Below are 27,831 nucleotides of genomic sequence, written 5' to 3' on the forward strand. Positions count from 1 at the left end.
TTGATTCGATTATCAATTTATTGCTATCTAATTTCATAATTATTTTTTAAAATTTATTTATTAAAAAAAAAACTCTTTAATTTTTAGTGTTTGAAATGTAACTTTTCAAAATATATTTTTAAATTGTAAATTTTAATTTAATATTTGATGACAAATAAATAATTATTTTATACATTCACATTTCATTTTTTTTATTAAAAAAAAAAATTAAATAAATGAGTCGAGCTAAATATTATTTAATCAAAATTTATTATTTTTTAAAATATTACGCTGAACTCATAAAACATTCTTATATAAAAAATTAAAACATAAATATTTTGGCAGATTTTACCTGACTTTATGTGATAAGGTGTTCCAAAAACATTCTTATATAAAAAATTAAAACATAAATATTTTGGCAGATTTTACCTGACTTTATGTGATAAGGTGTTCCAAAAACATTCTTATATAAAAAATTAAAACATAAATATTTTGGCAGATTTTACCTGACTTTATGTGATAAGGTGTTCCAAATGTTCGAACAGAGCTTGATTCAAAATCAAAAAAATTCAACAAACATTCTTTCTTCATCTACAAAATTGGAGAGCTTGATTCAAAATCAAAAAAATTCAACAAACATTCTTTCTTCATCTACAAAATTGGATGAGCTCGGTTCAACCTCCTTTCTATGTGTTGTTCAACCTCCATTTTATGTGTTACAAACGACTCAATTGAGAAACGGTTGGAGTGGAGCTTTCAAGTCCAGACTTTCCCCTTCCTATTGCGAAGTGACTCAATTTAGAATAAGATTCCAAATCAATTCTTGTTTCAACAAAAGCTTTGATCGTTGGACTGAGGATTACGAGTAAACGAGTAAGAGAAATAGCAACCGCTATAATAAATGTCACTTCCTATACAAATGCTTCACATTTTCACCAAAAATTCTCTCAACCACCTAAGGAGATATTTTTCTTATACTTTGATAGAATGAGGTTGGGGGCAAAAGTAGCTCCCCAACGAGAACAAGACCCAATATATACTTCTAGCTTTGGTTCACATCTTGAATGCTAGCTCTCTCTCCCATTTTTTGGGACAATACGGTATCGACTTGACGATTTGGCTACCTTTAGGCGTTGGCAACTCATCTCGTGAAGGAATTTTCTTATGCCATACGATCTCATTCTCACGTTCGAACTTCCTGAGCGTTTCGGCTACACTATCTATTTCTGTTCCGAAAACAAGTCTCCATGAATTTTCTCTTGGCATGTCCTTTTTCACATCAGTTAATGCATGTCTAAGAATACCTATAGCAACTCCAGCTTGGCCACCAGACATCAGTTCTTTTGCAAGATTTTTTCGACTTTTCAACTCGTGTAGAGCACGGAAAGCTGATAGAAATTCCTATACCAACGAAAAATGATAACGATTATAACGAGTCTTATACATACGAACTAGTTTGATATGAACATTTAATACGAACATGAACTAGCAGGAAGCATTCCTACCAGAAAGCTTGAGGATTCTCCAGATAATATCTGTAAATGATTAGCTGATTCATTGAGTAAGTCAACAATACCATAGTGTAGCTTTGCCAAAAGACTTGAAATAGATCCCTTTTCTTCAGCCCTCATCGTTGTGACAGCCTGATATGTTTTTTATGACATGATCAATATAGATAAACATCATTGAGAACCGTATTAAAAGGAAAACGATACCTCCCGAATTCCTAACCCCGATCAAGGCCAACTATACTATTTAAGGCATGCTCGAGAGCGATATAGGAATCACTTTTATCATGTCCAAAACCACTACAGAAAAATGACAAAGTGGTTTTTGTCATTCCAAAATCACTCTCGAACATACCTCACAAAGTGCACTATCAGCTTTGAGGCCATTTTTTGTTAGGATCGCACAACAACGCACACACTCGATCTAGAGGAACACAAAGAACATGAGAGAGAAAATTCAAGGTGGAATATTGGCTAAAGGTTTATATGGATGACTTTAGGTATGCACAGTAGAAGAGAATACATAGGATACAAAATGTACATTTTCAAAGCACTCTAAAGGGGTAATCAACGCATGAGCTAAGGCTCCCATGTCCCGCCAAACCTTCAAAAAAGGCAAGGTCGTCAAACGGCTCATAGGGAGTCAGGAGCAAGCAGAGTCAAAGGTGGGTAAAACTCACATAAGCAGAGGGGGAGACACATTCATGAAAAGCGAGAAGCCGTGGGGAATTGGCCAACTATGATATAGATATCTGACTTTCAGGTAAGAGTATGAACATCTATTAGTCCGTATCATGGGTCTACTAGTTACAAAAGGCGAACATCCATATTCCAAAACATACACACAAGTCCTCAAGCAGGCGGGGATATATATATGATTCAGTTGAGTATATATATAGTTTTACCAGACATAACCAACTACTATATATGGTTATATAACTATCTACCCGATATAACTCTAACAACTTTATATATGACCATTTTTCATATATAGCCTTACAATGTATAACAATTGAATAAGAAGTTATAAATAAGCAGCAGACTCCATGACCCAACAAACAATTTTATGATGAACCTTCAAGGTGGTTTTCAGAGACCAGAAAACTAACCTGAGCCTCAGCTAAACAAACAAGACTCATTGCAACAGAAGTAGATGGAATAACTTCTGGTGGCCTTTCAGAAGGCACGCAGTGTTGAATAGATGGAAGAATCTCCTTAGCTAGATATTGATAAACCCCGGCAGCTTCTCTGAAAAAGGTCGCAGATTGCACTTGATCTGTATAAGAGAAAAGTAAGTGATCCAATAGGTACAAATCCAAGACTTGTACAGGAAACTAGTTCATCATTACTACCCACCTTCTGATATAACTTCTAAGGCCCTCTGCCTAAGAACAGCACCATATAGGAAAAGAGTCATCGCTACCTCGAACCTCAAGTTATCTATTTGGAAAAATTTTGGACCCCTAAGATGAAATAATGATGATGAGCTCAGAGCACTCGACCATCGTATCTTTAGGTCTGATGTCCATTGAACAATCTTGAGGTTGTAACCGACCAGATCAACTTGGGAAACAAAATTTTCCAACAAGGGCAGGTATTGCAGTAGTTTGTGAAGGACCTGGAATGTTTTGAACACATAGAACATAATTGAATGAGCATACAACAGCCATGACAATCTCATAAGAAGATAAAACCGAGACAGACAGATAGAGCTGAACCACCAAATCATAGGAGTGGGAGGGGGCAGACTTTAAAATGAAAGAAAAACATGAGAGGGAGGAGTCATTGGTTTAAATCAAGCATATATGTAAATGGGCTGAAATTGAAGGAATAAATCAAGTCACCATCTTCATATCTTATGTGGAAATAAACATTAAAAACATCATCGTAAAACACTGTCATGGACTTACATGTTTGAAAGCGTCTTTAAAGCAACATGACGGAAATTAAAATAAACCAAGTAAAAACCATGACACATGCATGAGATAGTTGCATTTAAATTCTTCGAACATGTAAGTCCATGACAGTATTTTTTAATGAAGATTCAAATGATTATTTCCACATAAAATAATTACATTATGTATCCATTAACGAGTTTAGGTTAAGTAGAAATCTAGGGTCGTTACAAATCCGACATCTTCAGCGTAACAGAACATATATATTCATGTATTAGAATCACAAAGGGGCATTTACCAATAAGGTTGGCAAATTATTGATATGTTACCTGTTGAGTGTGGGAAGACAACCCGCCAGACATTTCTCTTGCAATAGCATCTGTGATAGAGCTAGTTTCATTAATGGACTCCTCAATCACTCTACGCCTAGAAGTCATCTCCTTCAGTTGTTCAAGTGTACTGGAATCGCGGGCAATGAATTTGTCCTCAAACACACACTGTGCATATTGACAAATTATCAATATTGTCTCAAATGATAATTAACCATAACAAAGACTACTAGGCTCTCTAACTAGTATTTCTTTCACTACTCTTTATGATTTTCGATTTTCTTTAATCCCTTATTACTTATAGTTCAAAGACTTCTTCGATACCGCCTGAATTTCTGCCTGTTCTATACCCATATCGATCTCTAACTTATAGCCTAGTTGAGTTCAATAGTTGCTCAAACGAAAGCCATCCTAGAAGGAATCTCATTTTCAATTTTTTGGTATAGTTTCTCTCAAGTATGGAATTCTCTTCTCTCCACTTGCACGGCTACTAAATAGGCTAGCTTTGGTGATTTTAGTGCTCTACTTGCAAACAAAAGGGGAGGGACTTTTTCTTGCCTGCTTCTGACGGTCTATCTCTTCACGAGTCGTCGGCTCTAGTCTAGACTTTCCCACCTAAAAAAAGTTCTTGGAAAGCCTTTAGAGCGGGTAGCACAAACCCTTTCTTTTAGTCGGGTAAGGATGAACATCTTATGGCTGTATCTGTTTTTGGCTTTTTTGTTCTTTGGTCATTTCTCGTGACCTGGTCGATGGAAGATATATATATATATATATACACACACACATATGTATCATACGTGCCCTCGACCATTTTTAGTTCTATCTAGCTCTAAAGTACTTAATTGCCGAGATGATTTTAGTGCTCTACTTGAAAACAAAAGGGGGGGCTTTTTCTTGCCTGCTTCTGACGGTCTATCTCTCCACGAGTCGTCGGCTCTAGTCTAGACTTTCCCACTTAAGAAAGTTCTTGGAAAGCCTTTAGAGCGGGCAGCACAAACCCTTTTTTTAGTCGGACAAGGATGAACATCTTATGTCTGTATCTGTTTTTGGCTTTTTTGTTCTTTGGTCATTTCCCGTAACCTGGTCGATGGAAGATATATATATATACACACAAATGTATCATACGTGCCCTCGACCATTTTTAGTTCTATCTAGCTCTAAAGTACTTAATTGCCAAGATAATTGGAGACGAAATCCTAATAGGTAGCCACATGGCTTGAATTTATAACCTGAGACTGATTAAGGCAGGGTCAGAACTACATTACAACCATGAAATTGGCTCTTGAAACCTCCACCACATCACAATTCCACACTCGAAAAAACTCATATGGCAATTCAAATTAAAAAACCCAGAAGAACAGAAACATACCATCTTGGTTTTAAGCTTGGCCGGGTCTGAAAATTGCAGCAGCATCTTCGACAAAATCAAAACTCAATCACCGGGAAACTGATTCAAGTAGGAAGAAAAAACGAATAGGGCCGATGAAAATTTATTCAGGGACCCCTTCAACACTAATTTGCATTCAAATCGGCTCCAATAAGAACAATTATGAACTCAAGTTTGGATGAACAAACCCCCCTGCCTCGCTCGCGCAATCCTCAACGATGAACACCGAAGTAGAGACAGCTCGATACACGCGCTGAAGTTTGAGGCTAATTTGAATATAGTATTGGTGGGTCAATATCTCGTTGTTATTTGTTGCTCTCTGGCTTTTACTCCTCGTTTCCTTCGTCGCCAAGATTTCGTGTTGATGAACAACAGAACTGTCGTGGGCCAATGGGCTACTTTTGTTCATGATCTATAACGGGCTTTTTTTTCGGCATTTAATGATTGGAAAATTTAATTAAATTTAAAACAATAATAGTGACTCATTTTAAATAATTAAAAAATAGCTAAATTATGAGTGGTAGAGTATGTTAGACGAACACGACTCTCCACAATGGTATGATATTGTCCAGGAGAGTGTATTATTTGATTATAAACACTCTCCACAATGGTATGATATTGTCCAGGAGAGTGTATTATTTGATTATAAACTCATGATCATTCCCTAAATTAACCGATATGGGACACTTTCTCACTTTTTGACTACGCTTTCGAGGCTCACAATACTTTGTTCGACATTTGAGGATGATTTGAGGATTTGTCAATCTATTGGCATGGTTAAGTTTAGGGCATGACTCTAATATCATGTTCTATTGGAACAATGTGTCTATTGGCATGGTTAAGTTTAGGGCATGTTAGATGAACACCACTCTCCACAATGGTATATGATATTGTCCACTTTGACCATAAAGTCTCGTGGCTTTGCTTTGGGCTTCCCCAAAAGGCCTCGACCCTCAACCCAATGGAGAGTGTATTCTTTAATTATAAATTCATGACCATTCCTTTGTTCGACATTTGAGGATGATTTGAGGATTTGTCAATCTATTGGCATGGTTAAGTTTAGGGCATGACTCTAATATCATGTTCTATTGGAACAATGTGTCTATTGGCATGGTTAAGTTTAGGGCATGTTAGATGAACACCACTCTCCACAATGGTATATGATATTGTCCACTTTGACCATAAAGTCTCGTGGCTTTGCTTTGGGCTTCCCCAAAAGGCCTCGACCCTCAACCCAATGGAGAGTGTATTCTTTAATTATAAATTCATGACCATTCCTTAAATTAATCGATGTGGGACACTTTCATCCAACAGAGTATTTGTACTGTGAATATATACTTATTTGATATATTTTTACCATTACGAACAATTTAATACCGTTAAACTTTAAAAAAAAAAAAATTACCCTTGAACTCTAAAAAAAATTCAAAAATACTCTTAAATTATAGATAGAAACAATTAATACTTTATTTAAAAAATATTCTTAACTTTTAAAATTATTTTAAAAAAATTTATTTTTCATTAAAAATATTAAAAAAATATTCTTATAGTCTATACATGTTTCAAAAATACTTCTGAAATTTTAAAATATAACTGCATTTGTCATATTTTATTTCATAGTAACCTTAAAAAATTAAAATTAAAATTAAAAAACTCTTGTGGTCAATACATTTGAGAGCGATTCGTCATCAATATTCGTATTATTTTACCATCACTTTCCTTGTTAAAAAGTTTAAATAAATATGACAAAGGTATTTATTTGTTCGGTGTTATTTTTATATTTCATAATTAGTGATTCATTCACTATGTATATTCCAAAAAACATAAAGTCTCTCGTTCATTTTTGTGGTTGACGCGCTTTCTCGGGTTAACCTAGAACTATTTACGAGAAAGGGCAAACAAAGCTTGAAGACAACTATCCTACCTAATAGAGCAGCGGGCAGAACGAGTAAAAAGCCCAATAGTCATATCACTACGGTCGAAAAAGCATGTTCCCTTCAAATAACACGCACCGTAGGCCATTCCATACCTTTTTTTTTTTTTTTTTTGTTTTCTTTATGAAGAAGAAACCCAGTCTCGAGCTCTGAAAGCGTTTTCCTTTCCCTCCCTTCGTCGAGCCTTTTTGTCAATGGCAGGAGAAAACATTTCCTTATCTAAACTTAGACGAACATTTTTATTGTATTTCTTCTACTAAAAACACAATCGTAATTGAAATACGAAGCAATTGACAATGAATAATATTTTACGATAATCAAGTCTAGGGTTTAAGGGTTATATATATATATATATATATATATATTTATTTATTGAAATTTAATATTATCCAAAATTTACATATAAAAAGGGGAAATTACCACAGTAAAAACCAAAAAAAATTAACGAACCTTAAAAAAAAAAAAAAAAAAAAAAAAAATCAAGTTAATTTACTATTTAGCTTTGTCAAAACCGGCGGAGGCAGAAGTAGAAGCGTTGCCGGTTCTGTAATTTCGCATCAGTTTCCAAAGTCTACCATTTGCGCGCTCTCTTCCCGGTTCCGGAGTTCATCAGAAAATCGGGATCATAGATTGATAAACCAGCGAACGCGCACGTTCTGGCTGTTATTTTTCTTACCGGAAGCGTTGAAGATACAGTTTCTGAGTCATTCGATGGCGGAGAAGCAGCTGATAGTGGTGGTTGAAGGTACTGCAGCCATGGGTCCCTTCTGGCAAACCGTCGTAACGGATTACATTGAGAAGATTGTTAGGTATTCCTCTTTTAACCTATCTGTTCTTCCATTTCCTTCCTGCTTATTAATTTTAAAGGGAGGTGAAATTGCGTAAGTATGCGTTTTCTTATGTTATTGATTGTTTTTTAGGATTTTATGGAATGTCTAGAAAGCTTCATTTGTCTGTTGACTCGTCAATAGGTTATAATTTATCGAATGGGCTATTATGTGCACGATCATGATCAGTATGTTGATTTTTCCCCAAATTCGTACGTCAAAACTGGCCGAGTCTCCATTTTAAACTGGAACTGTATCACACTTGTTGTAACCTGCTTGTGTCGTGATCACGATACTATTTTGACAATTAATGCTCGAGTCGCCTATTTATTTCTGTAGAACGCACGATTTGTTACCATTGTACCTGGTTTGGAGGCATCGTAGTTCATTGTTATTTCTATACAGTTGCTATGTACATCTTCTCATTTTGGGTATTGGTTGCGCTCTGGTTTTGGTCGACGCAATCGTTCCATTCCAATACTGAAGAATTTGTTGACGGGCTAGGAGGGAAGTTCCATTCTTGAAATTGAAACTTTCCTGGAGATTCCAAGCTGTTTTAGTTTATTAACTACGACATCTATCTCTTCCAAAATGGGGGGTGCAAATTTTCTTCCATATTTAGCTCATAAGATTATATCCCTTCCCTTTTTTTATTGCCAACCTATCTGCCTCCTTCTAATCACGCTACATATTATTCTTCCAAGTTTATATATAACATAGTACCAAGGTCTTTTCACTAGCCCGTCTCAGTGACTCTGTTATCACTCTATATATTAATCCCTGTACACAAAGTTGTATACTACTTGAGATATCACTTTTACTATCATCAATGTCATGAAGGTGTCCAGCATACTGACAGTTGATAAGCTGCTACGGACAATTGGGTCGAGGATTGGAGGTTCTGGACATTAGTTCTTTCCAAACGGTCTCCTTCTAGTCTGTGCTTGTCATAATGGGTGGCAATACTCTGCAATGGGAGGTGGTTGTGTCTACACATTTTGGTTAATCTGACTTGATGCGATCGGCTACCAAGAGTTGGATTCCAAATAGTCTAAATAGTTACCAGTGTAACTTCCACCTCTCTTGTTTTGTATTTTTAGGAGTGGCCCTGGGCACATTGGAAATGATATCAAGTAATGTAAAAGAGAGAACACATATTTCACACGGTAAAATAATTCCTGTAGATCAACTCGAGGGTTTACAAGTCTTAAGATTACAAATAAGAGTATCAGAAAAAACAGAACAAGAGTACTTGAGTTATTTTAGCATTGTGTGTAAACTTCTGTGTAATGCATACAATGAAAGAAAGCATGGTAGGATGTTATAGAACATGTACCGTTGGACACAGTGCTGAAGATGTTTTCTTTACTGTTTCATTTGAAAATTCATAAATGAATACACCTTTTATTTTTTTTGTTACTTCCTGATGTTAGATATAGCTCATGGATAATAATTTTGATGATATTAAGGGCATGTTAAATTTAACTTTTGATTTGTGCAGATGTTTTGGTGGAAATGAATTAACTGGGCAGGTACGCCTCTTTCTTTTCTAGGAGACTAAAATATTTTATCCCTAACATTTCATGTATGTTATAATTCTATTTGTTCAGGTTTTGAAATATAGAGAATATCCCAGTACCTTTTGAATTTGTCAATCCAGGTTTATAACAGAGGATACTGTTGTAGGCATTCTGAAATTGATGTATGGTCCTTCCATTTTGATTGATACATGGTACTTCCATGTTGATACTGGATGAAACTCTTGGTTTGTTTCTTTTTTCTTTTTGAAGACGACTTCAAGATTAAGGCCTTTATCATTTGTAGGATTTATAAAGCTGATGTTTCTATTGAGATGTGTGATAATTTGATAATATTAGGTTTAATTAGTTGGTGAAAACGTAGGTCTGATTTTAGTTCTGATTTTATAGCAAAGGTTATGTAAAAATGTTTTTGGATAATTGATTTTTAAAAGTTTCCCCCCTCTTTCGTTTCCTTTAAATTGTTCTTTTTAGTGGCCTATTTTTGAGAGAGAATGTGGTTGTTTCCTTTCCAATCCATGTCCTTGTGAATAGTGTTTTATGGGTGCTCAGTTGTATGAACTTTTACAAGTCGGTTATTCACACTTTTGAGAAACAGTTTTGAAAACAAAAACGAAAAAAATATTCTTCAGATAGTTTTCTGCACAAATCTAGCACATTCAATTTTAAGATTTCTATTTGCTTCAATTTCAAAGCTTACAAATTTAGCATTATGAATTCTTCAAGGTTACAAATGCTATCAATCTTCAAGTTTTCATTGATTATAAGTATAGGTGAAGTATTTATTTTCTTTTCATTTTGAGGCAACATCGAGACAGACTATTTGATCACGTCCATTTCAAATCTAACTCATTCCAAACTCAATAAAAAAACATGAAATCAACTGTAGTCCTTAAAATCATATTATTTAATAATCATTTCTTATGCTTGCCTCCAGACAAAGTATACGCTTGTGACTCTTCTAGTGTATAAACTAGGTAATCATCCTTCTCTCCACCTGACCGTGTAATGATTTACTCTTTTGGAATGCAGAAACCACCAACCTCTAACGTTGAGTTCTCTCTGGTCACATTTCATACTCATGGATCGTATTGTGGTTCGTAAGGAGTTTATTTTTCCTTATTCATTATGTTTATGCTCTGATGTTGAGCAGTTATTCCAACACCAAAACATTCCATGTTTGTCATTTTTATTCCATAGTCTAGCTAAATGTGATAATGAAAGGCTTACAGAAATTTTAGCTGATGTTATCTCGTCAAATGTTGTATATTGACAACTTCTGGACTAAGTTTTCCATTTGTGTCCCATATACTTCCGTAGTTCTAAGTTTCTTTAAACCTTTACATATGGCTTATATATTAGCTAAAGTAAATTTCAATTGGAAATATTTTTCTAACAATAATCTTTTTCCAAACCACCGAATAAGTTCAGCAATTTAGTTTCAAAGGTTTTCTATATATATATATATATATATATTGTTACTAGAATGAAACTAGTCACATCCAGTAGACAAAGTGTCATGTGGCATCTGGTTAGTTTTGGTGGAAATTTAGCGTGTGACATTATGTTGAATATGTCAATTCTCTTTTATCTCCATTTTTCTTTTTTCAGGTTGTCTAGTACAGCGGACTGGGTGGACAAGAGATGTTGATACTTTTATACAATGGCTTTCAGCTATTCCCTTTTCCGGTGGTGGTTTCAGTGATGCTGCAATAGCTGAAGGGCTAGGTGAAGCACTTATGGTACGCATTTTCTTGCTCTCTGATCTTGTCCTGCTGAACTACTTTTATGGTGCTTCATCTTCTCTTCATTTCTGAATGACCCAAGTTGTATTCTAGGTTTTCTCTTTATAACTGAAAGTGAAAATGTGTGTTATAACTCAATACATCTAGATAATTTTAGAATCACGAGTCTTGTTTTTAACTACGTTTGATTTGAAGTTAGTTGGTTTTCGTTTGAAGGCTTTTGCTATGAGCTATAATTAGCTTGGGATGGGTTTCATATTTTTGTAATCTCTTTGCATATGCCAGACTATTTTTTTATGTTTTCAATGGAACAGTTCAGTTTTTATGAAAAAAAATACAGTGATGCTTGGAAATGACGTACAGGATGGTGCAAAACTGTGTATGCAGTTAAGCTTTGGATCTGCTACGGCCATCCAATTTAAATTGTCTATGAAGTATTGATCTGTTTTAATTAAATCATTTGTAATATTATTAATTGTATAGTTTTTTTTATAGGCCCTGTGGTTTGTATGATATTTGTGCCTCTCTTTATACTTCAATATCTCTCGTATGATTCTGAAACTTTCTTCTTTTTGTTAATTTTCGGAATGAAGTAAACTTTTGAATGTGTCCAGTTTAAAATTCTTTTGCTAATTACTACCATAATTTCTTGTTCTCACGAAAGAAATAGAGCATGACTTTATATTCATTTACCTTCACTTGTATCCCTTATGATGTTTCTTGTGCGATAAATTTCTTTCCAGATGTTCCCAACTCAGCAAAATGGTGGTCAAAATCAACAAACTATGGATGTGCAGAAGCACTGTATTCTTGTTGCTGCAAGCAATCCTTATCCCCTGCCAACGCCTGTATATAGACCAGCGGTGCCAAATTTGGAGCAACAGGACAATGTTGAACCACAGTCCGGGAGTTCTCAATCATATGCCGAGACAGTTGCTAAATCATTTGCTCAGGTTCACATCACATAATTTATTTTTTTCAAGTTGATGAAAATTTACTTTTCTTCCCCGTAGTGTAGCTAAGTTAACTAAACCATCTTTCTGTGCAGTGCTTCATATCTCTGTCAGTTATTTGTCCCAAACAGCTTCCAAAGCTAAAAGCAATTTACAATGCTGTAAGTACGGATGTCTATTCCAGCTCCCTCCTCCCTCACACGTGCACATAAAAGGGAGGCTTGTCCCTTGCAAGTTCTCGGATTCTACCATTAGATACATATTTCCTGTATCAAGCATTCAAAGTTTTCTTCTATTAATTTAGTAATGGTGAAGTCTGGAGTTTCTCTGGCATGCTGTCATCGCCAGTTCAATTTCTAACCTTTCAAATATTCTAGATTTAACCAACTTTGCTCGTTGTTTTATCCCACCATAGACAATCATCAATTCCTGAATGGCTCAAATCTTTGATAGTTTGCATTACCTAATTATTTTCAGTAATTTGAGATTTCATTGAGCAGAATTATAAGGACTTGTACATCAATTATCATGAATTGCAAATGTTGAGAAGGAATGATTTCTATAAAGTTTTCAGCCGCTTATCTCGTGGCACTATAATCAGCATTATTAATAAACATTAATGGTCTCATTTGTAAATATATTCAACTGACCGCTCCACTTGTTATTGAAGGGAAAGCGCAACCTGCGGGCAGCAGATCCACCTATTGATTATGTTAAAATCCCCTCGTATCTTGTTTTGATCTCTGAAAATTTTGTGGAAGCCCGTGCAGCTTTAAGTCGTCCTGGAATTACTAGTTTGTCTGCAAACCAGAGTCCTGTGAAAATGGACATATCTCCTGTTGTGCCTGTTACAGGACCACCTCCAACCACTACTCCATCAGGTCCCCTCTCACTAGCTTATCATTGTCTGATCCTGGTCAATTAGATGCATTTGCTTATGGAATGTATTTAGCTTATTGTTATATATGCCTTGGCGACTGCAAGTCTTCAGGATGCTAATTGGCTTTTAGATCTGGTATTTGAAATGTAATTTGAACCAGGTAGATTTAGATTCTTATGAAAGATAATGGATTATAGTTGAGTTTTATCTAAATAGGCAATCAAATCAGATTTAACCTGATGGTTAAAATCAGGACTCTTTTGGGTTTTGTTTGTCCTTTGATAGCCCTGTGTTTGACGTGACAGAATTTTTTGACGGCTTCTTTGGTTCTTTCATATTTCCTACTCATGTTGAGTTTAGAGATCTCTGGATATATAAAAAGTTAATATGACATTTGCAAGTAGTATTTGACACTTGAGTTTCTCTTTTGTGTATCCCAGCAAATGGACCTATCATTAACCGGCAGCCAGTTTCTGTTGCTAATGTGCCTCCTGCTACTGTGAAAGTTGTAAGAGTCATTTCTTTTTATTCTTAATTTCTATGGAGAATGCTCAGCTTTTTTTAATCGTATTCTTGCTACCTGAATCATGCTATACCATAATTTTGTTCAGGAACCAAATACTGTTACATCTATGACAAATGGATCTGCATATCCACCGCATATGCCATCTGTTGTTCGTGCAGCTTCACAGGGAGTCCCGAGCTTGCAGACTTCTTCACCACTTTCTTCTCAAGAGATGATCACAAATAATGAGAACACACAAGATCTTAAACCTCTAGTGAACGGTGTTTCACAGCCTTTGCGACCTGTGGGTCCTGCTAATGTTAGCATCCTGAATAATATTTCTCAGGCACGAGTGGCTACTTTAAATGGAGGGACTTCCATAGGACTTGCGTCTATGGGTCAAACCCCAATGGCTATGCATGTGTCTAATATGATATCCAGTGGAATGGGGTCGTCTGTGCCAGCTGCACAAAATGTATTTTCATCTGGTCAATCGGGTCTGACATCAATAAATGGGTCTTCAACTCTTACACAGGTTGCGCCAAACTCCGGTCTAAGCTCACTTAGTTCAGCAAATAACAATATTCCTGGAAGTACGAACATTCCCACTTCACAAGCAGTAGGAAATCTCCAAGGTGGTGTCAATGTGAGTCAATCAGTACCAGGGATGAGTCAAGGAAATCTTGCAGGAACACAAGTGGTACAAAGTGGAATTAGCATGAACCAGAATGTTATTAGCAATCTAAGCCAACCAGGTGTTTCTTCTGGGAATGGTACGATGATTCCCACTCCAGGAATGCCTCAACAAGTTCAAAATGGGATGCATTCACTTGGAGTGAGCAACAATGCAGCAGCTAACATGCCATTATCGCAGCATACAGCAGGTGCTTTGCAACAAGCACAATCCAAATACGTGAAATTTTGGGAGGTATGTTGAGAATCTGCCTGTGTGTTTTTACGTGATGGTCATGACAATATATCTTTTTTTTAAAAAGTTGATAAGCTGATTCTAAGTTCCAAGTATGCAAAATCTCTTTTTTTTTTTTTAAAGTGTGTAAATCAAGATTTTGAATGTCTTGTTATCACAAGTCCCCACAATGTGAAGATTACTGCATAGGGATGTTCATGGGGCGGGGATGTCTCTGCCGTGGCACCGCCCCCCATTTGAATCCCCTTCCTGTGCAATTCTACATTAAATTTTGCGGGAATCAGTGTGAGGATTCCCCATGAGGAATTTGCAGGGTTCAGATTTTGTGGATACCAATTCCTTGTTTTATTTATTTTAATTTCAAAAAGAATAATAAGGGACATGTAAATTGGTGTGTGGGAGATTTGTCTGGAGCGTGTTCGTGTCCGACATGTCGACACAGACACTCGGCCTAAAATAGAGTGGTTATGCTTCATAGATGCATACACAAATGATAAAAAAATAATGTATAGAATATTTGTCCTAAATCATTAAATAGTAAAAACCTTGTTACCGTCATAATCACAAATGATAAAAAAATAACCATGTCACATGTATATACATGTTAGTAAATGCGTGGGTTTTGTTTTATTATGATTTTGGATGTAGAAGTGTGCTAGTAAGAATTTGAGGTTAAATATGAGTTACAACACAATCAAAAGTGTGAAATCATTAATTTTGTTGAACATTTGTCAAGGCTAAGAGTTCAATGTGGTTGTCCTTGGTTCTTCATGACTCATAGTATATTTTGAAGATATAATTGATGTTTTTGTATTAGGAATAAGGTCAGATTATAAAATGTAAATTATGTAGAACTTTTGTTTATTCCTAGGTTCCATATTAGATAGATTTCTTTTAGAGTTGTATGCCTTTTTACTTCTGATGATGTTCCACCATTTATTGCATCAATTTATTTTAAAAACTGATTATTTTGAATAGTTGCAAGATAGTATTCTTTGTCGGTAGAAATTAGAAGTTTAATTTGGTGGAATGAAAATTATCTCAAACATTGTTTGTTTATGGCAATGCAGGGAAATCTGTCTGGTCAGAGACAAGGCCAGCCTGTTTTTATTACAAGAATGGAAGTATGCTTCTGATCATCAGCTATGCAGTTTTAGTAAAAATGGATTACTATTTCTTAAAGTCATTTGCTTTACAATTTTAGTAAAAATGAATTTTATTTTCTTAGCATCTACATCAATGGTTTATATATTGAAAACTTTTATAGTGATCAGAAAGTGATCTTTCCTCTACCATGATGTCAAGTTGTTCATTGATGTGTTTAACTCATTAAGTTGTTTTTGTCAGGGTTACAGGAGTGCTTCAGCTTCTGATAAGTAAGTTGACTATGGTTCTGAGTTTACTTCTTTCGTACATTTGAAAATTTTGAGAATTATGTATGATTCCCTTTTAGTTTATAACTCATAAAATTTTGTAAAACTAGGAAATTTTCTTTATACCATACATGTTATCGGGTTGAAGGGGGTGTTAGAATTAACTTATTCGTATTGTCCAGTCATTTACTCAATAATTGGAAGTATTAGATTTAATTGGCCTCTTTTGTGGGTCCTGAAGAAGCTGACATGCATAATTCTTAACATAGCTTTTTTCTAGTTTTCAATCAGGAACTCTTAAATAGTTAGACATAGGTTAGATCATTTTTTGGTTGAAGATTTTTTAGCTGGCTTCAGTTCTGGAAAACGAACCTGAGAAATCAGTGTTGATATGGAATAATGAGCTTGAGAACAGAGTGAAGGCAATCGCAGTTTGGTTGGAATGTCCCCCTTCGGTAGATAATCAAAGAGGATTTGTGGATATAAGTGGTGTAAATGTTTTTGGGAACTTCAGGCAACCTGATAGATGCTCTGTTAACTGTCATTTAAAGCGAGGGGATTATGCTTCCTACAGGCTGAATTTGCCTTCAACAAGAAACAGAAACAGGCAGTTTCTATTATGTAAACATATATCCCAAAAGATACAGTAACTTGCTTTTGCTTCTATTGCCTACTTAATAGAGCCTGTTGCAGTTGCGGTGGTTGATTCATCCTTAAGTCATGTGGATATCAACCACCTATGTCATAGAGCCAATGACATGTGTAAGCATGAAAACAAAAGCTAGAGATTCTTTACCTGAGGATCCTGGTTATATTGTTCTCATCTGCAAAAACCTGTTACTGCAGAAATAGGTTCTAACGATGGAGTACAACATTTTCGATAGCATACAAACTAAGTGGTAGTGCCTACAAGGTCTCTTTCCCTGCTTGATTCGCAAGGATTTGTGTTGTGGGCATCTTCGACCATTACCTACTACACGATGTACTCACTGGGGATCAGAGGTTTATTTTTCATGAATGACTCATTAATCCTGGAGCAATGCTGCCTTTTCTAACGTAGCCACTTGGTCTGAAATATGCTGTACTATTCTTTAGTTGTTAATGATGTTTGATAGCCAGTTGCCGTTTTCTTCACTGGTAAGTATGGGTACGATGCCAGTATCCCCTTTGAATTCCTGTATCCATCATTGGTGGGCAATCTACATCAGAAACTTTAGATTCTTGTTACTTCGATTATGGTAAAGACTAAAGACGGGGCCCAAGAAATCTGTCAGCCATTTTTGAATTCTCATGAATTTCTTTGTTCACTAACGTCTGGGATTTTTTTGGCCATGCTAATAAAATCTCCCACGTTTAACATCATCTCATTCAAAGCGTAGAAATTTACGAACCATTTCTGCATATTTTTTACCTCCATCCCTCTTGAGATTTAGTTGTCTTCCCCTACTTTACACATTTAAATATGTGGATCAGTTCAATTTTTTTCGTTGTGGTGTAATCGTTTATCTATCTTCAATGTTCATAGGCTTGCAGCAAACTGGCCGCAGATAATGCAAATAGTTCGGCTTATCTCACAAGATCACATGAATAACAAGTAATTTGTTGCTCAGTGGGATAATAGTATTTTTCTTCTGTCATTTTAATTAAAACCAGCTCAAGTTTTGTTGTATTTGATTTTAGGCAATATGTTGGAAAAGCTGATTTTCTTGTTTTCCGAGCTATGAATCAACATGGGTTTCTTGGCCAGCTTCAAGAAAAGAAACTTGTAAGTTGTCTACATTTTTTTTTCTAACCATTGAATTGGTTGATGTGCTTTCTTTTAGTTAAAACGTTGGGATTCTTTGTTTCCGCCTCAATATAACTATATGTACATCATGGTTCAAATCTCCTTTGATTATTTATTTACTATTACTATTATTTTATGTCTAGTCAGACCCTATCATCGATTATCTGAGATTCTGTTGGACTGTGATAGGAATTTTTCCTAAAATGATTCTATATAACGGAAGTGAGATCCTTTGATAGATGAATTGCAGTCATGAGGCTTATTAACAGGCTGACTCAAGTAAATTGAAAATCAAAGGAAAGATAGTTGAGAATTTAGTTCAATAACTTTTTTGCATCTGTTTCATTTTTAATAAATGAACCTCCTTATCCAATTAAAAGATTTCGTACGTTGAATTGCAGTATTATTTATAAGTTTGTTGTACTCTTTATTTTTATGGGGTTATTAATTTTAAATTATAAGTTTTGTTGACGAACTTTAAAGGTTGTGTTCAATAAATCTTCGAAGTTCAAAAAACGTCCAATAAGTCGCTAAGGCTCCATTTGATAACCCTTTTATGTTTGAAAATTAAGTTTATACACTACTTCCACCTATGAGTTTCTTTGTTTTGTTATCTATTTTATCTTACCAAATTGGGAGAATAAATACTGGCATTTCAAGGATGCTTTTGTTGAACATGCCCATAAGAGAGCCATCTACCTGGAAAATCTTTGAGGGAAAAAGGAAGAGAGAAGTGAACTTTGAGATCATTCTCAAATTTCATCATCCAAAAGGAGATTCCTTTAAAGGCCAAGGTACCACGCGAGGGAGCTAGAGTTCCATGAGTTCGAAATGAGGAGGTATAGTGCATGACCAAAGCATAGATCTTCGGAAAAGATATAGGGAGGAGATCCGCTTATCCAAAGATCATCCCAAAAATTGGAATTAGCCTTTATCAAGTGCCTGCTTTCAAGAGAATTAACTCGCTCAGTTTCTAAACTAGTAATGACCTATACCAGTCCTACATTTATGTTATGCTAATTAAGTGTGCAACAGTGAGCTTTTCCTTAAAACATTTTGTGTATATATTGATATTTTACTAGCAAGAATGATTTATGGTTCTAGTTGTACATGCAAGCGTTGCTTTGTGCTTGCAACATTTTTGGGTCATTTGGATTACTAATCTGCATTCCATATGCGAACCTGCATCAAACCTTATTTTCTGAGTGGTTTCTGATGTTAAGCCTCTCCCTGGTCTGTTCAGTGTGCAGTCATCCAGCTACCATCCCAGACTTTACTGCTATCTGTTTCTGATAAAGCTTGCCGCTTGATAGGGATGCTTTTTCCTGGGGTAAGACGTTTTTGAGCTACAAAGATTAGTTTGTATTAGTACTAGTATCTTTTTTTTCTTTATCTTACCAACAAATAAATGGTGAGAATCCTTCATTTTGAGGTCAATACATTACCAACAAATCTCAGACTTCGGTTGAGAAGTATAATTCAATATTTGAATGCAACTTTGATGCCTACGTTTCTCTTTTGCAATCATCTACATTGAACTGATGTTTGATGCTTATCTATTTGTTCTGCAATCATATATTAAACCGAAACATTTGATTACTAGAATTCTTGTGTTGCAATTGTAGGATACAGCATATGATGGTGTGTATTATTAATTGCGAATTTCTCTGATTCTAAAAGTTCAATTAATCATCTTCAGAAATCTTTCTATGTGGAAGGTGTTTTGAACTATAGTTGTTGACATTCAATAAATGTTGCATGTAAACATAGTCACACATATTGAGGACAAGAATCACAAGAAGCACTCACAAATTAAGAATTCTCATTAATTTACACATCTATGGGAGGCTCTTTTTTTTTTTTAAACATCTTTTTTTGGGATAAGATAAAAACAAATGTTTCAAAACCATTCAGAATGGACAAAACCAATCACATAAAGGGGCCTAAGGATGAGAGATCCCTAAGACCAAAGAGAAGACAAACAAACTGCTTTAAATCTAAGTTGATGAGAAATGAGGGAGTATTACATATATATGATATATACATATATACATATATATGTATATATATTATGACGAGCACTCTCATTATCGATTGGCTAGTACTTTTATTTGTTTGTTGTAACGTTCAATTTTGTGGCCAATTGAAAGTAAAAACAATATTTTTTTGAAGAGTTTCAAGGCTCTGTTTCTTTGAAGGCTTTCTAAATCAGTTTCCTTGAAGTCTTAATTGCAGATGGTTCTGTGCCATATCTTAGTTATTCAGCAAGCTTGTTTAAATACTTTATTTTTATGATATTCTTCAATGTGCTAAAAGTGTGTTCGATCATGCCCTAATATGTCTGCAAAATCATGATAAAAATGATCAATTCAACGAATCATCAATCTTTTTTTCCTAGCATACAGATGGTGCCATGGACTGCGTCTGATGTATACATTCTTTTAAAAAACGTCATTGTTTTATCGATATTATCCACGAGCACATAGTTGAATCTTGATGCTACTGAAATTATTGAGTTTAATTGTTTATACTAGATGTTATTTTTATGTAACGTTCAACGTACATGTGAATACACAATGGCACGTGGCACGTGGCACGTGTGGCACGTCGAACCACAAACGTGGCAGTCGTGTGTAGTATTCTATATACAGAAAAACCTTTTTTGTTTATAATTCTGTATTTGAATTTAGGTCCATGCTCATAAATTTTATTTAGTTAGTTGCTTTACTTATTCAAAGCATTTAATTTGAATTTCTTGTAACTGTAAACAAAAAACGTCTCTAGCTCTTTATCATTAAATTAATTTATTTGCTTTCCCCATTTGGTATCTTCTTTAACTTTGTCTGTCGCTTTCTGACATTCGAGGACCCTCTCTTCTTGTCCAATAGTCTATAATTGTGATTGTTTTTGTTGCTTTTTCATTTTTATCTCTTAACTTGTATGAATATGCTCGAGTGTGCCCATTTGACAAAAAATAATCAAGCCTTCTTTTTGATCTAGGTTGCCATATTGTTGTTGTTTCCAATTCTGTCAAGTGCTATTAATAATGGATTGCTGGTTGGTATTTCATAGTTGTGCTACTTTCTGAATCAGGATATGGTTGTGTTTAAGCCACAAATATCCAGTCAACAGCAACAACAACAACAGCAAATCCAACAGCAACAACAGCAGCAAATGCAACAGCAACAACAGCAGCAAATGCAACAGCAACAGATGCAACAACAGTTACAGCAACAACATCAGCTTTCTCAGTTGCAACAACATCAACAACTTCCTCAGATGCAGCAACAGCAGCAGCAGATTCCTCAGATGCAACAACAGCAGCAGCAGCAGCAGCAGATGCAACAACAACAGCAGCAGCAGATGCAACAACAGCAGCAGCAGCTTCCTCAGATGCAACAACAGCAGCAACTTCCTCAGATGCAACAACAGCAGCAACTTCCTCAAATACAGCAGCAGCAGCAGCAGCAGCAGCAGCAACTTCCTCAAATACAGCAGCAGCAGCAGCAACAGCAGCAGCCCCAACAACCACAAATGTCACAGCTTCAAACCCAGCAGCAGATTCCCCAAATGCAACAACAGCAGCAGCAACAGCAGCAACAAATGGTCGGGGGTGGAATCAGTCAATCGTATGTCCAAGGTCCTGGGCGATCACAGTTAGTTTCACAGGGACAGGTCGCTTCCCAGGGTCAATCCAACATGCCTGGTGGAAGCTTCATGGGTTGATTGCACCATTCTGGTTTACTTTCAAGTCAGCATGGTAACACTTATTATTATTTGTGGGAATCGTGATAACGCACGATTTTTAACCGATATAGTTTCCTCGCCATTGCATTATAGTGAATTCGTGTATATATGCCACGATATTTGTATTGACTATAATGTCACGTCCATTAGATTTGGAAGAAATGTGAAGCTTTTCCTTTGAAGAGGAAGAAATTGAGTTGCTTCCCCTATGAACATAAACGAGGATAGTACTGAAATGGTCCATTTAGAATCTGTGTTTCTTTGAAGGATATGATTGAATTCATTCTACCATTTCTTCAAGCCTATAAAGGTATGTATGAAATGGATTCTTATGATTTGCAGGAGATTTTAGAATTTGTGGGTTTTATATACATTTTTTTTAGATTCACATTTGAGGTAATTTTCATTGGATGCGAATTATATGTGATCTTATGGCAACATTTTTTTTGGAATAAATAATGATTAATATCATAATGTTACTCATTCAGGTACTTGTTATTAATGATATATATGTAAAAACGCAAGGCCAAGACTCGTACTTGTTTAGCTAAAGAGGAAAAAATTTATTGTAACGGTCCATGCTTGGATTTAGATTCAACACTTGATGGCCCCAACATTCTCCTATATCTCTTATAACATATCACGTTACCTACTCTTCGCTTCTTAAGAGTGGAGTCTATCCTCACAGACCGACTCGAGTACTTCTAACATGATTTATCTTTACTCACATGCATCCCTAGAAAAATTCTTCGGAGTTCACCCAACATAAAATTGTTCAAAGAAAATGGTATACCTTGTTGGTATAAATAGTAACTTTCATTTCCTTTAAATCTTTCTTAGTCGTCCTATACTCACGGCTCATTCATGTACCCTTCATTTCATTTACTCGAGTGTCATATTCTTTCCTACTCCCTTCTCCACACCAAATCAAACAAAAATTCTCTGCCTCGTTAAGGGTAGGTCCCTGCGAAACTTCAATCTCGTAAGTTAAATGGAACCTTTTTAAGTCATGTCTCGAGCCCTTCTCGAAATCAATAAAAAAAAAGGAATTTAGATGATTACCCCATTCAACTTTAGAAAAATAGCCACCATCTTCTTACTTTAATCATAGTTGCTTTCACTAATGGCTCCCCACTTTTTCAATTCCAATTATTGTTAAACCTTCGTTTTCATCATTTTCTCCTTATTACCATCCAACTCAAAACTTTTCTTCTTTTTTACATCACTCCAAAATCCCATTTTTCTTTTTTATTTTTTTTTAAAAATAAATAATTAATTCTTTATTTAACCTAATTAGCCTAAAAAAGAAAATATTTTTTAAACATATTTGCACTCTTTCTCTTGCTTCAGTAATTAAAAAAAAAAAAAAAAAAAAAAAAAAAACCCTTAAAACAAGGAATCTAATAAAGCATAATTAAAAGTGGAATTAATTTAAATTTAATCTAATTATTTAATTATTTAATAATCTCCATTCCACCCAACAATTGAGTACTCACCCACTCTTTATATTTGGTTCAATCGTTTTGGGGCACATCAAATTCAAACCTTTCACCTTCTCTTCGTTCTTGGGTTCCTTCTCATCAACATGGTTCCTTCTTCTCAAGCTCCCAAGGTGAGCCTGCCCCAACCATGGCTATGGCGATCGCGATCGCTATGCCTTTCTCGACCCTTTTGTTTGTGTAGCTTTGTTATAACCTCTCTTTTATCTGTATAGGAGGTTCCCGACAGTGACAAAAAATGGAAGGCGGAGGCCCCAACACGACAAGCCAAATGGTGGTACTCCACCTTCCACACCGTCACCGCCATGATCGGTGCTGGCGTTCTTAGCCTGCCTTATGCCATGGCTTATTTGGGATGGTAATGTTAAATCACCACTAAACTCAAAAGTTTGAGTTAATTCATGTCAATTTATATTCTTAATTGAAGTGGACTGGACTATCGTATGAGCCATGCAAGAGATTGAATTGACGTTGAGCTATAATATCGTGTTATCATCAGTTTATAGAACCCGTGTTAAATTATGATTATTTGACGTAAATATTCACCTCACCACTTTTTTTTCTCTATTGTTTCGCGATCAGGGGACCTGGAACGATGGCTTTGTTTATGTCATGGTGCATGACTCTAAACACGATGTGGCAAATGGTACAACTTCATGAGTGTGTCCCCGGGACTCGTTTTGATCGATATATCGACCTGGGTCGATATGCTTTCGGCGAAAAACTTGGCCCTTGGATTGTTCTACCACAACAACTCATCGTGCAAGTCGGCTGCGACATAGTATACATCGTAACAGGCAAGCCCATTATAACATCAACATAAACAAAAGTACCTCGATTTCATAAAAATATCAATGTGGTAACTAACGTTCGGGTTCGGGTTCGGGTTCGGGTTCCAGGAGGGAAGTGCATGAAGAAGTTCATGGAGATGGCTTGTGTCAACTGTGCTCAAGTCAAACAATCCTATTGGATTTTGATATTTGGTTCAATTCATTTCTTCCTTTCTCAACTTCCAAATTTCAATTCCGTTGCTGGCGTTTCTCTAGCAGCTGCCATCATGTCCCTCAGGTAATTAATTAATTAATTAATTATTTATTTATTTATTTATTTATTTATAATCAAAATTAAAAATTAATAAATAAATAAATAAATAAAAGCTTACTTTATTTATAGAATATGTTCTATATTTCTATATTTATAAATCTTTTCAATAATATATAATTTTTATATTAAAAAAAGATTTTTTTCCAAATTATTCTTAAATCTCTTGCTTTATTCTTTCTTTCAAACATGATGTTTTAGGGACCAAAAAGCAAAAAAGTTAAAATTTCTTATTCCCTTGAATAAATATAACATAATCAAGGGACCAAAAAGCAAAAAAATAACTTTCCGTCCCAAAAAAATAAAATTTTTTAATAATTAGACAATTTAAGCCTAGCTCAACTCATTAAATACTAATTATTTTAAATTAAAAAATTAAAATTTTAAATTTTATATAAAAAAGGAATAAGATGGAAGGCCATTTTCGAACCTAAATTAAAGTTTGTATCTTTAAATTTGATAAGCTCGTTAAAAGATTAGGTTAAATTTTTATGGTTAGAATATTTGATATATTAATAAAATATACCCTAAAAGTGATGCATTTTATGGTCTTATCTTTAAGACCTGACGTTTTGACTCGTTTTAGGACTTCGAGAAACTCGTGAATATTTTTTTATTTAAAAAAGTTGACTGTAAAATATTTTTTAAATTACGATTCGATTCCTTGATGTAAACATTCTTAGTAAAAATATTTTGGTTAAATTACAAATTTAATCCCGATAATTTAGAGAGAGTTAAAATTTAGTCAATGGGACGTGTTCTTTGGTTGTAGCTACTCGACCATTGCGTGGGTGGGGAGCCTAAGCCGAGGGCGAATCGAGAACGTGAGCTATGCGTACAAGACAACGAGCATGGAAGATTCAATGTTTAGAGTGTTCAACGCCTTGGGGCAAATCTCCTTCGCATTTGCAGGACACGCCGTCGCTCTCGAGATTCAGGCCACCATACCGTCAACACCGGAGAAGCCCTCGAGAGTTCCAATGTGGAAAGGCGTCGTCGGAGCGTATTTTATCAACGCCATTTGCTATTTTCCGGTGGCTTTGATCGGATATTGGGCATTTGGACAAGATGTTGAAGACAATGTTCTTTTGAATCTTAAACGACCAGCTTGGCTCATTGCCTCTGCTAACCTTATGGTTGTCATCCATGTCATCGGCAGCTACCAGGTGATGTCAAATCACTTAATTAACTTTAATCATGTAATTAATTGTTAATTAATTTAGGTTTAATCATGATGTTTATGATTAATCTTGTTTAGGTTTATGCCATGCCTGTGTTTGACATGTTGGAGAGGATGATGAGAAAGAGATTGAATTTCCCTGATGGATTTTGCCTCAAGTTTATCACTCGAACCGCTTATGTCGGTAAGTTACTCATTAATGGTGTTCATATGACTCGATAACTCGATCAATTCGAACTATTCAATCTAAATATAAAAATTGAGTTAGGTTAGATTTTTTCCGTTTAGGTTGAGTTGACTTTTTTACCAAACTGAAAATTTTGATTTGGTTCGTGGGTTGACATTTTTTGATCAGGTCAACTCGACCGAGCAAAAATAGGGTTACAATCCAACCCAGCCATACCGTACTTTTAATGTTGGTAAGATGTTTGGGTTGTGATTCGTAAATGTTTGATATTTTAATTTTATAAAATATTAGTTATTAATGTAACATGAATAAATAGAATTTTTTAATAATAAAAAAAATAACTCAATCTATTCAGATTGCTCGAGTCACCAACTCAACCACCCCAAAATTTAGGGTTAGTCCGAAAGATTTTCCCAACCTAACACAAAACTAGAGAGTTGGGTTGGGTTGTGAACTCTATTTGGATTGACCGAGTCACCAACCGAACCACCCCAAAATTTAGGGTTAGTCCGAAAGATTTTCCCAATCTAACACGAAAATAGAGGGTTGGATTGAGTTCGGTTGTAAACTCTATTCGGATTGCTCGAGTCACCAACCCAGCCACCCAAAATTTAGCGTTAGTCCAAAAGATTTTCCCAACCTAATACGAAAATAGAGGGTTGGGTCGGGTTGGGCTGTGAACTCTATTCGAATTGCTCGAATCACTAACCCAACCATACTGGAATTTCGAGTTAGTCCAAAAAAAATTCCTAACCTAACACAAAAATAGAGAATTGGGTTGGGTCGAGTTATGAACTCCATTCGGGTTGCTCAAGTCACTAACCCAACCAGCCCGAAATTTCAGGTTAGTTTAAAAAACTTTTTCAACTCATCTAAACCCGTGTACACCCTTAGTGATTATGCACTATTGTTTCTCATAACCCGTCTTCTATTTATGTCATTACAAATCAAAGGTTTCGATCAACGAGACGAAGATGGATACCACCAACTTCAAATCCTTATCGGACCCACCACTCAAATTCATTAAATTTGACCAAAGTTTAGTCTCTTAATAATCTACATTAATTAACATAATGTCATGATTTTTTGTTACAGCGTTCACAATATTTGTGGGTGTGACATTCCCATTCTTCGGCGACCTGCTCGGCTTCTTCGGTGGCTTTGGTTTTGCTCCCACATCATACTTCGTAATATTTCTCTCTTTATTAGGCTATTTCAAATAATTATTGCTAATTATGATTAAGCATTGCTAATCTTAATTTGGATGCTAATTAATCAAATTGCAGCTTCCAAGCGTAATGTGGCTAGTGATCAAGAAGCCAAAACGATATAGTTTCAACTGGTTCATCAACTGGGTATACATTGATCATATGTTTATTAATCATAATTAATTAGTAATTAATTAATAATTAATTAATTAATTATGTTGGTGGTTGTTACAGGTAAGCATATTTGTCGGAGTGTTCATAATGTTGGCATCCACTGTCGGGGGGCTGCGCAATATTATAGCTGATGCTTCCACTTACACTTTCTATACCTAATATATATATATATATATATATATATATATATATATATATATATATCTTTATCTAAGTTCTTGACGTTGACTTTTGTAGCTTTTTTGACTTAATTTTGTTAATGAATGCAATGTTACTTTTTGTACTTAATTTCATTTTGTTTGTTTGTTTGTTTTTTTTTAATTAATTTCTAGTTGGGTGTTCGGATCGAAAAAATTTGATCGACCCAACTGATAAGTATGGTTTAAGTTGAGTTATGAACTTACTTGAATTGGGTTGGGTTTAAATAAATGAACGTTTTTATCATGTGTTTTTAGATTGAGTTTATTTGAACCAACTTGAGGTTATTGTGAGATCCCATATCGATTGGACATACGAACAAAGCATTCATTATAAGAGTGTGGAAACCTCTCCTTAGTGTTACGGTCATGCTTGTCCAGTGCGTGTTGCTCATGGCTGTATGCCCATGACAAGCTGAACCCTTTATGTCTTTCTATGTTGTAATGTTTTTCTTTTGTATTTTTAGGGAGTATGACGTTTTGGAAAAATCATTTCTATGGTTGACAGATATGAAATGCCTCAAAATGTACTATAGGGGAATATGACTAGTTGTCAACTTCTCCGTACCTGATAGTTATATGCAGTAAGCCGTTGTTGTTGCCTTTTGCTTACATTCCCATATAACACTAATCTCAATTTCTCAAATCTTGCTTTCAAAACTCTCTTTCGGAATCTCTCTACCCATACTTTCTAAAACTTTCTTCTTGAATTGGAGCCAGAGGCTCGAGCATACGTTACTTGGTCATAGCGACACAAGAACGAATAGGCTCAACTCACTTGCTGCTGAGAAGTGAGTGCCACACAATCGCAAGTCCGCTGCCATCAAAGTGCGATTGTGACACTTAGCAGACACATTTAAAAACCGTGAGACTGACAATGATACGTAACAAGCCAAAACAGACCATATCTACTAACAGTGAGCTTGAGCTGTTACAAATGGTATCAGAATCAGACACTAGTCAGTATGTTA

General features: G+C 35.3%; 3 protein-coding genes across 5 annotated transcripts; 2 read left to right on the top strand and 1 right to left on the bottom strand.

The window, feature by feature from the left end:
* Positions 1–513: 513 nt before the first annotated feature.
* LOC111801459 (Endosomal targeting BRO1-like domain-containing protein) lies at positions 514–5,476 on the bottom strand. 2 transcript variants are annotated; one of them, XM_023685465.2, is made up of 7 exons: positions 5,287–5,476; positions 5,081–5,158; positions 3,712–3,879; positions 2,844–3,105; positions 2,597–2,763; positions 1,485–1,622; positions 514–1,380 (listed from the first exon to the last, which is right to left on the bottom strand). In XM_023685465.2, exons 2-7 carry the CDS (start codon positions 5,123–5,125, stop codon positions 1,033–1,035), a joined length of 1,128 nt encoding a protein of 375 aa, XP_023541233.1. In that variant the 5' UTR covers positions 5,126–5,158; positions 5,287–5,476; the 3' UTR covers positions 514–1,032. The 2 variants fall into 2 exon arrangements, with proteins under 2 accessions (XP_023541233.1, XP_023541232.1); XM_023685464.2 differs by having other exon boundaries at positions 5,081–5,475.
* Positions 5,477–7,540: 2,064 nt separating this feature from the next.
* On the top strand, positions 7,541–21,658 carry LOC111801744 (mediator of RNA polymerase II transcription subunit 25). Of its 2 annotated transcripts, XM_023685879.2 has the most exons (15): positions 7,541–7,841; positions 9,361–9,391; positions 10,430–10,493; positions 11,009–11,139; positions 11,886–12,095; positions 12,191–12,256; positions 12,766–12,976; positions 13,416–13,483; positions 13,587–14,408; positions 15,479–15,532; positions 15,756–15,784; positions 17,307–17,375; positions 17,462–17,546; positions 18,811–18,897; positions 20,661–21,658. In XM_023685879.2, exons 1-15 carry the CDS (start codon positions 7,744–7,746, stop codon positions 21,291–21,293), a joined length of 2,658 nt encoding a protein of 885 aa, XP_023541647.2. In that variant the 5' UTR covers positions 7,541–7,743; the 3' UTR covers positions 21,294–21,658. The 2 variants fall into 2 exon arrangements, with proteins under 2 accessions (XP_023541647.2, XP_023541649.2); XM_023685881.2 differs by lacking the exons at positions 7,541–7,841; positions 9,361–9,391 and adding an exon at positions 9,537–9,591.
* Positions 21,659–22,786: 1,128 nt separating this feature from the next.
* LOC111801479 (lysine histidine transporter-like 6) lies at positions 22,787–27,117 on the top strand. Its single transcript, XM_023685491.2, has 9 exons — positions 22,787–22,926; positions 23,029–23,171; positions 23,396–23,610; positions 23,713–23,881; positions 24,687–25,080; positions 25,173–25,278; positions 26,377–26,468; positions 26,568–26,636; positions 26,724–27,117. The coding sequence occupies exons 1-9, from the start codon at positions 22,900–22,902 to the stop codon at positions 26,820–26,822; spliced, it is 1,314 nt and encodes a 437-aa protein (XP_023541259.1). The 5' UTR covers positions 22,787–22,899; the 3' UTR covers positions 26,823–27,117.
* The last annotated feature ends 714 nt before the right edge of the window (positions 27,118–27,831 follow it).

This window comes from Cucurbita pepo, chromosome 9, assembly GCF_057944985.1.
Source record: "Cucurbita pepo subsp. pepo isolate OVF chromosome 9, ASM5794498v1, whole genome shotgun sequence".
NCBI classification, from domain to species: Eukaryota; Viridiplantae; Streptophyta; class Magnoliopsida; order Cucurbitales; family Cucurbitaceae; genus Cucurbita; species Cucurbita pepo.

Excerpts from the sequence above, each read along its gene's own strand:
- LOC111801459 (XM_023685465.2), bottom strand. The coding sequence starts at position 5,125 with ATGCTGCTGCAATTTTCAGACCCGGCCAAGCTTAAAACCAAGATG. Across the intron at positions 3,106-3,711 it reads TGTCTTCCCACACTCAACAG|GTCCTTCACAAACTACTGCA; the intron begins GTAACATATCAA and ends AAAACATTCCAG. Across the intron at positions 2,764-2,843 it reads CTTAGAAGTTATATCAGAAG|ATCAAGTGCAATCTGCGACC; the intron begins GTGGGTAGTAAT and ends TCTCTTATACAG.
- LOC111801744 (XM_023685879.2), top strand. The coding sequence starts at position 7,744 with ATGGCGGAGAAGCAGCTGATAGTGGTGGTTGAAGGTACTGCAGCCATG. Across the intron at positions 9,392-10,429 it reads GAAATGAATTAACTGGGCAG|AAACCACCAACCTCTAACGT; the intron begins GTACGCCTCTTT and ends TTTGGAATGCAG. Across the intron at positions 15,785-17,306 it reads AGTGCTTCAGCTTCTGATAA|GCTTGCAGCAAACTGGCCGC; the intron begins GTAAGTTGACTA and ends CAATGTTCATAG.
- LOC111801479 (XM_023685491.2), top strand. The coding sequence starts at position 22,900 with ATGGTTCCTTCTTCTCAAGCTCCCAAG. Across the intron at positions 22,927-23,028 it reads CTTCTTCTCAAGCTCCCAAG|GAGGTTCCCGACAGTGACAA; the intron begins GTGAGCCTGCCC and ends TTATCTGTATAG. Across the intron at positions 25,081-25,172 it reads ATGTCATCGGCAGCTACCAG|GTTTATGCCATGCCTGTGTT; the intron begins GTGATGTCAAAT and ends AATCTTGTTTAG.